This window comes from Coturnix japonica, chromosome 11, assembly GCF_054131305.1.
Source record: "Coturnix japonica strain WE chromosome 11, WE-NBRP24, whole genome shotgun sequence".
NCBI classification, from domain to species: Eukaryota; Metazoa; Chordata; class Aves; order Galliformes; family Phasianidae; genus Coturnix; species Coturnix japonica.
This window is the reverse complement of record NC_140673.1, coordinates 18,903,112-18,920,491: the sequence shown is the minus strand read 5'-3', so window position 1 is coordinate 18,920,491 and position 17,380 is coordinate 18,903,112. Positions and strand designations below refer to the sequence as shown.

The 17,380-nt window shown below is 35.3% G+C and overlaps 2 protein-coding genes across 2 annotated transcripts in view; one reads left to right on the top strand and one right to left on the bottom strand.

Annotated features, from left to right (window-relative positions):
- Nucleotides 1-17,380, top strand: part of AK5 (adenylate kinase 5) — a 76,274-nt gene that overhangs the window by 10,352 nt on the left and 48,542 nt on the right. The window contains exon 6 of the mRNA XM_015870253.3: nt 8,912-9,103. Within this exon, the coding sequence (XP_015725739.2) occupies nt 8,912-9,103 (192 nt within the window). The remainder of the gene's footprint in view (nt 1-8,911; nt 9,104-17,380) is intronic.
- The window catches only part of PIGK (phosphatidylinositol glycan anchor biosynthesis class K), a 136,065-nt gene that overhangs the window by 84,555 nt on the left and 34,130 nt on the right, over nt 1-17,380 (bottom strand). The window lies entirely within an intron of this gene.

Below are 17,380 nucleotides of genomic sequence, written 5' to 3'. Positions count from 1 at the left end.
ATTGGTTTTATTTTTCTAGAGACAAGAGAGAGTGCACATAGTCATTTTAGACTTGATTATATTCTCAGTTTGTTCACTTTTAGTCTAATGGGATTTGTTAAATCATCCTCCTCAAGGTCTGATTCTTCCTGAAAGATAGATGACTGAGTGTCTCTATAAGAAAATCCCACAGCACTTCATAAAGGGTCACCTTTCAGTCTTACCTGCTCTGAAATCAATAAGGAAATAAATAAGGAAAGAAAATTTGGTCTTTTTGGACTATCTCTTGATTTAATCTGTCCTTACAGCTGACCTTGTATATGAATATATCTAAGGCCATAGAAGTAAATACAGAAAAAGAATGTACATATTTCAACATACACTTTTTTTAATCCAGTGGAATATGTTCAGTGTTTTGTATTGACTTCATATGTTACAAAAATGTTTGCTGTTTTTAAAATCCTTTGTTTAGTAAGCCATAATGTTGCTCACATACAGATGGTCTTGTGATTAGGCAAGGAAACTACCAGCAGACAACGTAGTCGTCTTTCCAGCCCATTGTGTGAGGCTGACACGATCCATGGCATGTCAAATTGTTTACATTAAACATGTTAACGTTTTTAAGCAACTCAGAGATCCCTCAATGAGAAGTGTAATTAAGTTGTGGAGGATTCAGTGATTAACTGTTGTGATGATTTGTGTAGGTCTGCAATTAAAGATTCAGCAGGTGTTTTTCACAGCTTAGAAATGTTATCGCTTTCTTGTGCACAGTGTGTAGAAGCCACTCATAACTTATAATGAGGAAGAAGCAGAATTGTTCTCATTATCCAAAACTGACAATATGAGAAATAATTAGTTGAAATTTCAGGAAAGAAAGTTTTGATTAAATAGAAAGACACTTTCTAATTAGAAGAACTATTAAGCAATGGAACATCCTTGTAAAGAATATAGTGAAATCCCACAAAATGCAAACAGACAAATCATGTTATTATACCCAATTCTTAAAAATACTTCACCTGTATAATACTGAAATGTATTTTTAAAAAGTACTGAATAAAAATCAATTCTCATTCTTGTTATCATCAGCTTACTCAGGGACTAATGCTTTTTTTTACAGATGGTCACTTTAAGATTATTCAATACACTCCAGTGGTCACTTTAGGACCATTTCAGGTTTATATTCCTGAAAAATGGAGAACATTTCATAAGACACAAGCTGTTATGAAGGTTATTTTTAAGGGAACTGTCAAGAGATACTTGAAGTATAATTGTTTTCCCTTATTACATGATCTCTTCACTGTAGCTAATTGTTTTGATTGCAAGTGTTCTGTAATGAAATCACAATTTTACAACAGTGATTTTACTGTGTTATTTGTTCTGTGAAGCATCTAGAACACTTATGGAATTTATGGTGTAAATTAAAATAATGATGGTAATTGTATATGTGGTTAAGTAGGATATGCTGGCCTTCTCAGTGCTTTCAGTCATATATGATATAGAGTAGGAATATGCAGTGAGGACCAGGGTGAGTATTAGTTTATCTTCATCCTTTTAATGTACTGGAATGTATATTCATCAGTAATGCCATGAAAGTTTCAAATAAGCAAAGAAGCATTTTCCACTATACAGCCTTTCTCCTTTGCCCTTATTTACACAGACAGAAAACACACTCCAAGCATATAGTTAATAATACTAAAAATAAATTGCAAGGGGAGAATGTGAAGGACAAATTATTATACTGTATGGAACTAGAGGTGAGTAATACAAGATACTGAGAGAATAGGTAAGGTTCAAAGACAGACTGGACAAATGTAAGGAAAATAAGAGGTTTACAAACAAAGCGGTCTGCAAAAACTAAGAATAATTACAGCTCAAGTGAGCATATCTGGTCTTTATTAATCATAAGAAATCTATATTGTTACGTTATCCATATGCTTTATGTAATTTTAATTTAAGCCAGACCAACTCCCCTTTCTCTGCCTCTTGTATTATGGATGCTAAAGAACTGGAAGGTATAAAATCTGAACTGCTCCCAAGAACACTGTAATTCCTTGAACTCTATTTACCAAATGTTTTGTATGTTATTACATTGCTCTCACTATTAAGAACTGCGCTGAGATATTGCGAAGATAAACTAATTTATTTTGGAAGTGGTTCACCATATTAATAGCCAGCGGAAAAGGATAAAGTCAGCTAAGGCACCTGGTTTCTTTTGCAAGCACACATAGAAATCAAACTGTGCTGCATCTGCAGATAGCTGCAACATAAATTATTTTTGCTAAAATAATTCCTTTGGTTTTATGACTGACATAGCTGTTACTGAGATCTGATATCATTTTAGTTTTCATTATCTCTTTATTTTGTGAAAAAGTTAAATGAACACATATATGTCTGAACTCTGTTTAATATACCCATCCTATATGATACGTGGTACAGAAATATACAGTGTTAAAAAACTCTCATTAAACTTCAATTGCAATTGGTCTTGCATGTTTTTATCCCATTAACCAATCCAGAACTAAACTCTGCTCTAGTAAAAATGTTAGTAAACAAGAGAAGCCATACCAGCTTATGCTAACATTCCCAGACATAGGTATAGATAAAAAAGATTACAACTTTTTTCTTATTATGTTGCTAGGCTCTGATGTGGACAGTAAGTACTCATGGTGTTGCTAGGCAGAACTGTATTAAAACGCATCATATATCAGTGACTAAAGTGTCTAAGATAAGTCACTGTATCACTTGCAACATTCACAGAATCACAGTATTTCTCTTCCTGCTCAGATCTTAAAGCCAGAAGGAACTCACTCTGTTTCCAAGCAATACTGTCAATCTGGAGTAAGTGAATGAAACGCACTTAACAGATACGAGGAATTTAAAATTAGAATTCAAACTTTCTTTGTTATTATTTTGAGCATTTTAACATCACTGTTCCTGTCATCTATATGTTTTGAGCAGGAAAATGTCTTAAGATGTCATCAGTGATAACTGCAGATCTTCATCAATGCTTACAGGCCAGCAGCAACTCTGCCATTCTGTTCACTTAGTTACACCAGCTTAATTTCTTAATGGCCAGTTATCCATTTCAGCTTGTCAGACCTCATAGCTGTGAGTACTGGAGAAGTCAGTCAGTTTTCTGTGAACTTCTTACTGGAGTTGAAATAAAGCCTATATTTTTTCCTTTTTATTCTGCCTTTGAAGACTGCAGGAGTTGGACTCAATGATATTTATGGGTCCCTTCCTACTCAGGATATTTTATGACATTCTCTCAGTCACATGATTATGAGAATGTCAGCTCTCACTACAAAGCAAACTAAGTTTCAAGTACTCGTGATTATAGAGAAAAAAATGAAGAGATGAGTTTTAGTAGACTGAAAGCAAATAGAACTTCCAGTTTACATCCTTATTTTAAATATCTGATTATTTCTGGATACTGGACATTTTAAAATTCCTTCCGACCAGCATTATGCTGCTTCAGTACTCATTTATTTAGCTTTTCAGTCACAGACATATAGTAAACCTAAAGCAGAAATTCCTAAGGCATCAATTATCTGTGCTGAGTGCAAATAAAACAAGGTGTTTAGATTCAAAGCACGCTTTCGAAAATGCCAAGGAGAAAATGGTTTACTTACCATTAACCTGTCAGTTTGAAATTCAGCACGTCACCTAGAGTACCAGCATGCTCAAGCATTCTGAATATCTTCATCTCCACTAACACTGCAATGAAATGCTCTGACTGATGTATTGAACTCAAATGACTTGTGAAGAAGAAACTGCAGTTTGACTTTGTGTGTAGACTCTCACTCACATGGCAATATGTTCTTACCATTCCCAGGAGAAACAATTTATCGTGCTATTATTTACCAATTAATTTCAGTTACTGCTTTGGGATTTTTTTTTTTCCTCCTCCCTTTTTCATTTATTCATGAGTAACTTTCCTTCTGATTTCAGTAATTTCTTCACCAATATTGATGCTTTTGATTTCATTAAGTACTGATGGAGTTTGTTTAAAATGCTTTGTTTCGTTAATTGTTTAATGAAATTGGGAACAATTATTAGAATTAACAGATATTCATTAATGAATATCATTTAATTCTTTGATATAGAGAAATAATTTATAAAATAACATACTCTTAGCTCCTTGGATGACAAGGATATATTTGAAGATGTAAAATGCTAAAATTTACTACTTCTGTTACTTATACTATCTCATTATTAGTTTAAAATGTTCCAAAGTATATTATTAATAAATGTACTACTTTGACAAAGAATAACTAGTTCATCTTCCAGTTTACTTTTTATCTCCTAGATACATTCCTTATGGAAAATACTATGTAAATTAATTGTGGTAAAGTAAAGCAGGCCATGTAGAAGAGGCAGTGTAGGCTGTTGAGGAAGAGCTGACTTCCTCTCACAGTGCCAAGAAAACAGTCTGATGCTTAAACTTCCAAGCAAAAGTAATGCCTGCAATCCCTTCATAAGCTTGATGTACATGTTAATGGCCAACTCACCTATGGCTGACTGTTCACCTGGCCTGACTGCTAAGATCAGTCCACAAAGAGCTTCCCATGGAAAACCTGCTCCATCAAGAATATGAGCTCCAGAACAAGTAATAAAATGACTGCAATCCTTCTGATAATCCATCGAAGGGGAAAGAATCTATTCTTTGCAATAGTAAAGAATACAGTTGCAATATTCTTGTAACTGTAAAGCTATTTTTCTGCAAGAAAAAGTCAAGCAAGAACAGGAAGCCTGTAGAATGGCCTTATCATTGTCTGTCTTCTCCCCAAGTAGTTAAAGCAATCTCCTGAGAAAGACAAGCAGTGATTCAAGTTTCTGCTGGGTAAGACCTCATGTTTTCTCTTTTCCTGTGCAAAGACTTTTCCCTGCTTTCCAAAGGAAAACTCATCCACTGCTGACCCTTATCTCTCAGGGAATAACCTAACAGTCTGTGTTCAAAAAGGCTTAAGATGCCTGCTGAGCAATTCTGAATTTGAGGTCTGCTTAGGCTTCTTTGTAGAAGTACTGTTTTTACAGCTAGGGATTTCAACTGGTTAGCTCTTCTACACAGGAAAAAATCTGTATTAGTCCTCCCTAAAGGCACCTGGCTCTTTTCATCACTTAGCAATTAGCCTAATCACCTAGTCTGGGCAATTTGCTGGAAGCATATTGTCAGGCAAAGTGTGTTTGGTTCAGAAGCATTTGCCAGGAAGAATCCTATTTTCAGGATTCATTCTTTGACAAGAAAGTTCGTGATTTATTTTCCTAAGAAAGAAGAAACTATGTAGTCTGGTAACCCAGCAGAGATGGAACTGTAAAATCAGATCAGGAATTACAACTGAGAGCATTCTTAGAATTGGCATAAATAAACTTGCTTGTAACCTTCACCAACTGAAATAAAATGCACTGTTGAATTAATGATGATTTTTCATGAGCTGTGGGTTAAGTTTCTTGTGAGTGTCTAATGGAACATACCAGGAATTAACAAGCAAATTATTTTCATCTCTTGCCTAATGAGAAACAATAACAGAGAATGTAAACAGAGTGTAATCACCTAATTTCTAGCAAATAATCACTCTACTTTCACTAACAAGAGGAGATGTAGAAAATATCCAAAGAGAGATGACCATCTTGCATACTTACACTGCTTTACATCAATCACTGACTTGACTGTGGAATACTCTTAACTTACTCTTTGTCCCACTTTAAGGAAGGAGATTTAGAACCAAAGAGAGTACGATTTACTTACTATTAAATACTATTCTAAAAGAATGAGAGGACTGAACATTTCCTACCAGTGATATTTTAAGTTATTGCCATATGTTCTTTGTATCAGTTAAAATTCAGAAAGTTGTGAATAACCAGAACTGTATCTGTTCCCATAAACCAAGATTTTCCCTTCTGCCAAATCCCAATTTGTAAGTCGTTAAATTTGGTTCCCCTGGATGTGAGTAAGACCTTCAGCATAAGATGAGTGTGTCAGGGGGAACGAGCATGAAGGGATGCAGTTCTCCCATCTCTGCTGGATCTATACGCAGAAGACCATTTCTGTAAGCTCAGTCTAAGAATAAACCTTATTGCCTAGTCAAAATACTCAACAGTGGTTAATTCTGAATTAGGCTTGTTTTCACATGAGTCATAAAAAATTATTTCCTCAGTTAAAAAAGAAAGAAAAAAGTAGTTTTCTACTCAAATTTATAGAGCTAGCTGTGCTGCCAGAGGAGTAACCTCAGATGCTCGTACGTTCACACTCATCTGTTATATTCCACCTTATTTATAAGCATGCTTTGCAAATGGGTATAGTTAAAGTACATGAAAGCAGAGCATTTTATGAAAACAGGAATGAAATACCAATAGCCTTTCAAGGGTTTATCCTGCAGGTTATAAATGCATGTAGGAGAAATATAGTAAACACTATTAAGTCTGTTTCCATGTGGATATAGAAATTACTATTTCATGCATCAAAAACCAAGCAGAGATGTGTTTATTAAATGATTTCCAGCTACTTTCTGATGATGAAGATGAATATTCTACAAGGCACAGAGGAATTCATGAAGGCATCACACAATCAGACTATTTTGTATTCCTATCTCAAATAGGCTTGAATTAACTTTGTTTTCCACTTCCAAAAAAGTTTTGAACAATTCTTCCTTTAAAACTAGGCTTTTTGAACTAAGCATTTTAAGCCATTGTTCTTGGTGACATTTTATTTCAGTGAATGAAATGTATTTCAAATTACAAAAGCCAGACTGTCAGAATAAATAACTTTAATTCTTGGGATTCTGATATTGCCTTTTGTATTGTTACCATTACTAATCAGAAAATTAAGAACAATACTTAGTTACCATAGAGAACTTTCCATTTTGAAAAGCAATAGGGACTAATTAAAGCCTAATTAATTAATTTTCCACAGCAATTACTATGTTGTACCTCATTATTATCTTCATTTTACAGTTAGAAACTTAAAAAAAAAAAATATAGGCCCAGAGTATGCTTCCCTGTTTTCTTAGAAAAGAACTGTCTGCTGCAATCTGTCTTGTTGGCTGGATTTAAGCAGATGAGAACTGACACACCTGATGGGTCACGATGACTTTCAGATCCTTCCCTCACTGTGAGGTTGCAATTACTCAGCCACAGTTTCTTTAAAGAAAGCTGCAGTCCCAGGTTTGTGTCAAAGAGGAGACCTTTCCCTTGTCTCTTTTTCTTTTAGGGCTACTCATTTAACAGGAGATATGATGCTGTATGAGAAATTCTATGATAAGCAAGACCTTAGGTTCTACACCAGAGGTCTAGTGAGACTTCATAGACCTAAGTATGTGGTCTATAAGTGGTAGGTGGTAGTCCTGAAGATGTTTGGGAGTAAGTGTTGAAAGTGGAAAGAAGGCCAACTACAGCTTGAAGCTACAGCTTCAACTGAAGATTTCTTACCATCTTTTCTTATGGCTGTTGGAACCTGCAGAAGTAGAAATACTAAATCAAGCTATTCACTTTAATTCTGTGTTGCATAAACTAACGCAGAAGTTTACTTTCATAGTCTTTCACATGAATAATTATGAATCCCTAAAGCTACTGCATGGTAATAAGATTAACTGTCATAATTAATTCATCCCATAAAAGGATGAAATAGCCCCATCAATTAAAGCAGGCTAAAAAGACAGGGAAATTATGTATTTATTTATTAAAGTTGAAGTACCTGGAAACAGGACATGGCATCTCTCTCAGTCACAGTGAAATTCTGATGTATACTCATAAAAATATTTTAGGATTTAGGTTTTAGTTTCAGTCCTCATGTCTCCAATCATCTACAATGTGAATAAAATATAAATTGATTTTCTTTGAGATCTCGTTTAGTTTTCAGTAATGATAAAGAGGCCACCATTCTACTTGCTACTCCTGCTTATCAGAATGTCTTTTGTGGTTGGAAAATGGCTTTGCTTTCTACTTCCTCCATATCCTGCTCTTTTAGTGAACTGCTTTGTAAGCAAGGACTAATGACCATCACTCCAATTTTGAAAAGTTGTATTTGTTTCTTTTGACTCCAGAGGAGCCTTTCTGCGCCTACACTGCCAATAGAAAAGGCCAGACTGTACTTCATGTTGTATTCCCTCAAATGACAGAACTCCTGCTAGTCTCCACTGTTCAGTGTAGTGTATGGCTATTCTTATGCAATTAGAGATCACTGGACAGAGGGACCTACAGAGAAAGCATATTCAGAAACACGCTTTTGTTCTGTTCCTCAACACTAATATATTGGTAACAACTTGTGTAAAGAACATATAAATTCCTTCTTTATTCCTTTAGAACACATGTAGATGTTTTGGTGATATACTTGTATGCCTCAAATTAACAAAAGAACAAAGAAGTATATTCTGTGCATTGGAAACATCGTGTAAAGTGCATCTATTTGGTGCTCTTGATCATCCACCATAAATTTTAATGTAATTAGATTATGTCATTTCAAGAGTAGTAAGCTAATTTTTTTTACTAATATAAAAAAGACTTTTTTCTTAGATAAGTATGTACAGCAGAAATGATTTCATGCTTGTGCATGAGAATAAATATATACATGATATATTATATTTTCCTCTTTATAAAGATCTGAATTTTAGCTGCAGGAACCTTCTGATAGAGAAAATAGCAAGTAAGGCTAAACAAGTTTTCTGGGGTGAGGTTAAAAAAATCCTTCAAAATTTTCCTTATAGTTTCACATGAGACAAATAGGCAGGCCTTCAAATAAGAAAAAGTAGCTCTTTCTCAACCCTATGAATTCTAATCCTCACCAAAAGATACAATAGAAAATTACTTAATTAAGATCCACTTTATGCAAATGTTGCATAACTGAGTCTTATCTAGTAATGGATTTGCTGAGTCCTGTTTTCCAGAGCAGTCAACTTACTTATTCACAGGCTTCTTTAATTGCTTTTTTCCACAGATCTGTACCCCAGACTTGGTGGTGTTCTTGGCATGTTCCAATCAAAGGCTCAAAGAAAGGTTACTGAAGCGTGCTGAGCAGCAAGGGAGACCTGATGATAACCTGAAAGCTACTCAAAGAAGACTAATGAATTTCAAGCAAAACGCAGTTCCACTGGTTAAATATTTCCAGGAAAAAGGGCTAATTGTTACAGTAAGTCCTCTAGTATATACCTCTGAAAACTGTTGTGGTTACATTTGATTTCTTTGGTTTCCTTTTTTTTTAAGATAGATTAAATAACTCAAATTATGTTCTAAGTATTCATAACCATGTTGACTGAAAACAAACCTTTTTATTCTGACTATCTATGAAATGAAGGTGTATGAAATCTATAGCAGTTCCTAACTGCTATGCTAGAAAAGGTACATGAGAGTCAAAGGGCGTGTGCTTGTAGATATATTTAAGTATGTATAAGAGGTAATATTGGCAAGGACTTATGCCATCTTCCTAGCTATGTATTTTCAAGATGGTGGTACCAGATTTAGCCATTCATTTTATACTTTCTGAAGGTGTGGAGATAAAAGGTTGTGAAACCTTTAAACTGGCTTAGGCTGCTATGAAGTCTATATTCCTTTGTTTCAGTGCAGCAGTCTCATAGTCATTCAAATAGTTACGTACTTCCTGAATGCTTGTCTTGGGAAGTGAGAAAAGAAGAAAAAAGTAAATTCTAAAAGAAAGTGGATCTCAGCTTGGAGTAAATTAATACAGGTTGTCAAAGAAGTTATTAGATACCTTTTGCATGGGGTTGTAAAGCGTGTATAATATTTACACCAGTAACTATATATATGGGTATATATACACATCACATACAGTTACAAAATGTAAATACACTAGTAACTAAAAAGTCCACAGATTATCTTACCATGATTTAAATATGCCTCATTATGTGTCCTAGAAATTTTATCATTTTAAATTAAAATTTTGGTGATGAGAATACTGGGATGTAAATTGACCACTGGGAAATTAGTGAGAATACAGACTTCTGCAGTACTCAGTGCAATAAAGACTACTTCTAACCACAAAACAAACTAGAAGCTGCATGCATAAATAAAGCTACATGAGGACAATGGGAGTAGGGCTACTAAGTGCTCCTGAAGTACATAAGTGCTTAATTGTGGTTAATTCAACGAGCAGTCAACAATAGTTGAATTAGTGAAAAGTTCTAAATTACAAACTGAGTCTTTTTGTAACAGTGTGTGTAACTTGGTAGTACATATGGTACTATAGGAGCACAGTTTGCTTCTGTTTCTTATAATAGCCTAAATAATTATGATACATATCCTCATGGCAGATATCACAAATTCTATGTGCTGGTCAGAGTGTCTTTAGCTGTAAAGTCATCTAATGGTGTTGGTAGTCTAATAACGCAATTCAGTACCTTTTGTAATTTTAGAATGATAATCCCAATAAATACTTCAATTGTTTTCTCTAGAGAATATCTGTCCTATTTGAGGACTGTCACTGACAATGGAGAGGAGGACTCCAGAGGACTGGAGGTCTTGGGAGTTGCTTTACATTATTAGGGAAGCATGTGTTTTGTAATATTTCTATAGCCTTTTCAAGTACTTTTCCTACAAAACCTGTGTAGTTCTTCAGAGAAGATTTGTCTTTTGTTCAGAAATTATGTGGGGCATTTGGCTAGAACTGGAATTGAAACTGTAGTTTGCATGTCTTATTAGAGCTGCTCCAGGGCAGCTGCTTTTTCCTTGTAGCAAAACAGAATGCAGTGGTGCTGAGCCTTGGGAGTTAGATGCAATGCAAGTTTTATGGCCAGAAGATGAAGATATCTTTTCCAGTAGATGATAAAGAATACATATGGAATATCTCATTTCATAAGATATTTTTATAAGTTTCATTGCATATGGAAAACCTACTTTGCAGATTGTTAGGGCAACCAAGTTGGTAGGGAATAAATGAGTAAAAGAAGTACCCAGGAAAGAAGTAGTGAAAATAGATTAAGAAACAGATTAAATGTGCATACTTCAGAACAAGTAAGGAAGTAAAAATTCCTACAAAAAGGAATTTTTAAAAGCACAGGACTTTGAAACAGAGACATATTCAAAGTCCACATAAAAAACTACACACTTCTACAGAAAGTTTGAAACTTCAACATTTTCTTATTTTGCCATCATTTGTTCCTTTTCTTAGTGCTCTATTTAGAAACCAGCATTATTTATGAGTTTTGACAACAGCTACTTTTAATGTGTTCATTTTGTTGGAAATTATTTTGCCCAATGGGAAATCTGTTTGTGTTTCTGCCAGCTTCCTGTCCTATTCCTTTAATCAAACATCAATGGACATAACAGATGTTTTCTTACATTGCATCATGTTTGCTCTCACTCAAAAATCCCATTTCCTCCTTTGCTGATGAACTTGATCTTTCTTTTCATTTTGGAAAATAAAAAAAATAAAATAAAATTCTCTACAATTTTACATAGCCTTTCATCAGTGGAAAAGAAAAAAGTTTTTTTCAAAGCTATAGGATCCAACTAATACCAGTGAAAGACTCATCAACTTCTCCTGGCAGAAGTCTTATATCTGTAATACTAACATTTCAACCTACATTGGAGACATCTGCACACACCCTTCAGGAAAAGGAAGCAAGAAAAAGTATTACATTTATCCTTCTGATTACAGTGTTGAACCTGCAAGGCACTGAAATATTATGAGGAGAGCAGGGTAAGAATTTGAAAAGCATAAAATAGAATTACACTAACCTAATTTCTGAAGGAATTAATACTTGATGCAAGGTCAACCAGAAAAAGGAAAGGCTGCTCCAACAGATATTTCACACTATAATTGACATATTTTTGGTCATGTTAATAGAAAACCACAATCTTCTAGTTTCAGATCTTATCGTTTAAGTTGCTTAGGTGTAATTCATTCTCCACATCTCCACACCCTGCCCTTGGCCTTTGTAAATATTATACAATATATATCTTATATATCTCTTTGCTGCTCTGTATGCTTTATCTTTTCAGATAAGGCTATCCCTACTTTCATAGGTTAATCCTGTTTTCTGTTTTTAAGGAAGAAAATGAGGGCCCCACCTCAATTACTTCTAAGAAACAGGAAGGTCTAACTGTTACTTTTGAAAAAGTCCTTCTTTGGAACAATAAAGTTGGAATATCCAACATTTTGGACTGTAGCTCAAATTTAACAGATCTGTAAATATCATTATAATTAAGTAGAAAATACCTGATTTGTTTACAACTGCATGTAATCTCTGCTTAAAATTCTGTTTAGCAATATGTTGGTAGATCTACCGTGAAAATCTGACCTTACTAATTGCCACTTCTGAAGAGTAGAAAGATAATAGTATTAATACCACAATACTGAAGATAGAATATGTAAATAAAAGAAATATAGGGGAAAAAAAATTCCAACCCTAAAAACTATGGGACTGTTATGTTCTAATGCTTTTAATGTGGTTGCTGTCCTTACACCTACCATGCTCTGAAAAAATACTTTCTTGTTACAAATAATAAAAGGTTAATCCTTCTCCCCTCCACCTTTGGCTCCCCAGGATAAAGCTGATATGGATTAGCTGAAGGTCTAGACCAGCATATCACTGTTGTCTGCTTAGAGCTTGCTGTTAGATATCTAGTAAGAGGGTTCCTTAAGAAACATTTAAAAAAATACAGCTGAAAATGGTTTCTTAGTGTTAAGATGTATTTCTTTTCCAGACATTATACTGATATTTCATCATCATTAGACTTCTGCAGTGAACTACTTAGCTCTTAAGAACTCTAGCATAAGGTTCAAGTAACTACATGATTTGACCTCTGAATAAATCACTATAATGTGTAATTATCCTAACTAGAAAACTTTTTTTCACGTACACCCCATCAGACATAATTCATCCTACTGGAAGAACCTGTATTTTAGAAACTAGCGATTTGTACCAGTCCAAAGTTAATTGTGGGAAGATGGTAGGTTAGAAGAGAATCTGGGTCTTTACTTTGCCTTATTCAGACATGCATTTTAAATCTCTGGTATTCCTACTCCAGTGATATACATTCACTCAGCTACTGGTTATTTTCTGGAAGATGATTAAGTCACCGCTTTAACTGGAATATTATATGGTATGTATAAATGGATATAATACCGTTATTTCTAAAAAAATCTGTATAAGTCTAGTACTTCAGTTTCAGTCTTGTTATGTTAGTGAGTCTGTGTGTTCTAAAAGAAAAGAAAGAAGACTGTCTGTAATGAGAGTGAAACATTATGCATTAAAGGAAGGCTGAGGACCTTATTTAAACAGGCAAGACAGGGCTGCATCCTATCTCGAAAAGCCTTGCTTTTACCAATGTCTTTGTATCTCACTTGTCTGTTTAGGGAATCTATTATGGCTATGCAAAACATTAAAATGACTTTCAGACTAGGCAGAGAAATGAAGAAAAATGAAAAAAAGCAGCTGAAGCTGGAGACCAGCTTTTGAGCACAAATTTAGAAGTGAAATAGTTGCGGGTGAGGGAAATAGCTTATAGAGCTGTCTGCCCTCATTAGCATCAAACAAGCCTAATGGCTGTCAACTGTCATAGAAAAATTCCCCATGGAACAGTATTATATAATTTTTTCTCTGGATTTGGTTATAAAAAGCGTTTTTCAATAGCATTGCACACTGACATGAACTTTAGCTCCAGGCTGTGATTTACCAATACACTAGTGAAAGTATAAGTTATAATCCATTTCTGAAGTTCCTGTGCTATCATATAGCTGTCCATCTCCAGATTTTGGTTTAGGCCTTTTGTTTTCCTTCTTTCTTTCACTAGCTCTGAATTATGTGTTCAAAGGACTTTCAGTTACTCATTCCCTTTAAATTGCCCTGCTTCCCTCTGAGAAGCATGTGTCCTGTGGTCCTGCCAGTAGCTCTCAGGGTCAATGCAGATCTTACCGACAGGAAGGGGTAAGCAAATGACTGATCTGAACCTCCACTCAGCTTGCAGATCTGATGAGAGCCATTGCTGGGCACCTCTCCCAAGTGCCAACCCAGCTCCGAGAATCCTCTCTTCATTGAAGGCATTTGCATCCTTTTTGAAAGCAGATCAATTAGTTGCAGTTGATTTTGTGGTAGTGGTACTTCTCCATGCAGTTTCACATTAAATAATTTTTAGAAGTGCCACACTCCCTTCCCTGAAATAGTTCCAGGAATAGAGACTGCTAGCCACCACCTCCCCTGCATGATCTCACGTCTCCACCAGAGGCTCAGGAACTCACTCACATGCCATCTGATGCCTTGAATCTTGCTATTTATTTATTTATTTTTGCAGCAAAGTAATACAAACTCTAATATTACAGATAGTTTCACTCAGATCTAGACTTGTCCATACCTCAGCATAGCCCTTCTCCACAGAAGTCAGAAATATGAGCTTTGCTTTGCAGAGCACATTGAGTTGAAGTTTCCCATTGACTGTCCCAGTGAACTAATATGTTCTCAATTACTTTTCAGGTCTTTTAAAAATACAGTAGTCATGAGTGCAGTCCTGCAGAAGCACATTAGGTCTGCTTTCACCGTGATTACCATGCTGGCTTTTCAGGACACTTCTTGTTTCTTGGTGGTGGAAAGAGAGTCAGCCAAATACTAATAGTTTTGGAACTTCTCAATTCTTATATAGAATGTGGGCACCTTTCTGTGGGAACCTTGAGACCATAGGTTTTCTTTGCAGTTCTGGAGACATCTTGTGGTTTACTGCATAGTTCCTAAGTTTTTTTTGCAGATTCCTGAATGTATATCCTTATGTAATCATAAGAAAAAATTCTGTGCAGGGAGAATGAGATGTTGGACGGGAAATAATTACAATCACTTTCATTCTTTTTGGTGATTCAAAGCAATGAAAAAGAAGCTGAAGCTTAGAACAGGTAACCAGATCTCAGCAGACATGGATAGTCACCCAGCTGCCACTGCTAATGAAGAGCCTATGCACCTCTGCTGTGTTTGATGGCTCTTCTGCAGAAAAACTGGGACAGAAGAGCGAGCTTGTCTCTGTAACTGCTGTTTCCAGTGGAACTGCAGATCTAGAGCATGCATATACACGCTGTCATTGCTGCTAGGTTTTACACGGAGTCTCAACACTATTCGTGTATTACTACTTAGCAAGATATTTTGAAAAACGTACCAAGGTATGTATATGAATGAAGCATATGTAGAAACGTTCCTAAGCAAACTGTTTATATTTATATACACATTGTATATGGGGGGGAGATGATGAATTTGCATATATGCAGAACTATGTGCACCATATACAGTAAAGAAAGTAAAGAAAGCTTAAACATCAGTAGATGTTAAAGAAAGAAAAAAAAACAAACAAAAATAAAAATTCTGTCTATTTGGTTGGTCATAGATGAGCACATGGTCTAAAACTGATTTAGGAATACAAGAGAGAGGGAATGCTGTTTCTGACATGCACACTGTCCCAGATTTTATCCATTTCTGGCACAGTGAATACCAATACATGCTTAAAATTAACAGGGCTGTTTTTACAGATCTGGAGCTAAAGCTAAGCAATTAAGCCAAGTTATCATGCAGAGAAATGAACTGCAAAAGATGTTTAAAATATCATGCTCTATATACTCTTCAAGTCATTTTAAACCATTCATGTTAAGGTAATTAAGCTGGGTCCTTTGGGTGAATATTAACTACAAGTAGGAAATTAGAAGCTAAAGTGAGATTTACAGAAGATTCTTTTTTATTATTATTATTTTATTTATTTATTTAGAAAAGCCTCATGCTAAGAAATCAGCTTGGAAAAAATACTTCATCTCTGGAAAGACTTTTTGAGTTGGATCAAGAGTATCTGGCATCCATGAGCAAATGTTCCTATATTAAACTGCATCCACTGTATTTCAGTAATAATGTACCTTTTATAATGCCTATGTCATCTCTGTCTCCTAACACTGCAAAAGGCCAATTAGGCAATGTAAAAATACTCTTTTCACTAGTTTCCTACTACATTCCACCTTCTGTGCTCTTTTGGTCTTCTCTACTAAAATGAACAAAATCATGTGCGAGCACTGAGTTCTTAGAGAAAAGGAACCTAGAACGTGGGCAATGCAGCTTCCATTCAGGTTACTTATTAAATTTCTCACTCTGTAATACACTGAAAACAGTTTCAGTAATCCTCTTTGATTCTGAAAGTCTTACCCTAAAAATTTTGCTAGAAATATTCTACCTATTTCACTTATATTCAGTACTGCTTATCTCTGTTTTTTGTTTTCTTTTTACAAGAATGCTATCACAGTTTTCTTCTCCATGCTTTGCGCTCTGCCTCAGCCCACTGTAATGTTCATCAAAGGTTTTGTGAGTACATTGGCTTTCAGCTTTGATCCCTTCCAGTCATGGGTACAAGACACAAATGAGTTGAAGACCTGTAGTGCGAACAGAAGCTTTTCTTCATCTATTACAATTCATATTCTCTCATATCTTTTGAATTTAGAAAGAGGGTCAAAGAGCCACGTGAATTCTAAAAGCAGTCTGGTTTTAGTTCTGAAAACCATTTGTTATATCTTTAACTATGTGCAGGAGAGCATCTCTTAGAAAAGCACTAAATTTTGTAGGATGAGAGTTATACAGAATAAGTTATACAGAATAATTTGTACAGATCTAGATGTTCTCTCATAGTTTAGGGTAGGACTTGGTGAAAGAAGCAATACCAGTATTTTTTTTGACAGATGTCTCAGGTGATCTCTGACCCTCAGTTCAACAGGCAGCTTTGCTAGAAATAACTTCCAATGGAATTTAGTTGATAGCCTAGTATTGAGGGAGCATAACAATTTGTTGTAACCCCACTCTGGTAACATAATTTATGCATTTATAAAAATGGTACAGCTTTCAGAGGAGAGTATGTAGAAAACCTTCTGCAAAATAAATCATAGGCAAGTGTTCAGGCTTCTCACTATTTAAGGTAAAAATAGTGCTTGAGTTCACATCAGGGAATCTGTTAAAAATCAGCTGGTGTGTGAAATCAATTGCTTGCACAGGGAACACAGATAAAGGGGCTCTCTGCAGGCTTTTGCCTTCTGCCCTGGAAAAAGGCAGAAGTCAACATTCCAGATGGAGGGCTATTAACAGAAGTTGGAATTTGGTTAGTGTGAATAGGGTCATGCAGAATTTCCTGTCAGGGGATACATATTTAGTTAGCTCTCCTGTTCCCCTGGTATAATTTTAGTACAGGGTAAGCTTTACAAATAATTAGGATCTTCCTCTTGTTTTACAGTATAGACCAGCCTCAGAACTACAAGAATTAAGTAAAAGATTACAGCTCTCTAGAAGCTGAAACAGTGAGTTTCAAAAGTTACTGGGAGCTGGATGACTGGAGCCCAAGCTAATAAAAACTGTAGGCTTTCTTCCTTGACAATAATGACAGCATGGAATGCAGTCACCAGCTTCAGTCAGTGCAACAATGCACTCAGAAAAACACTTGAAAACAA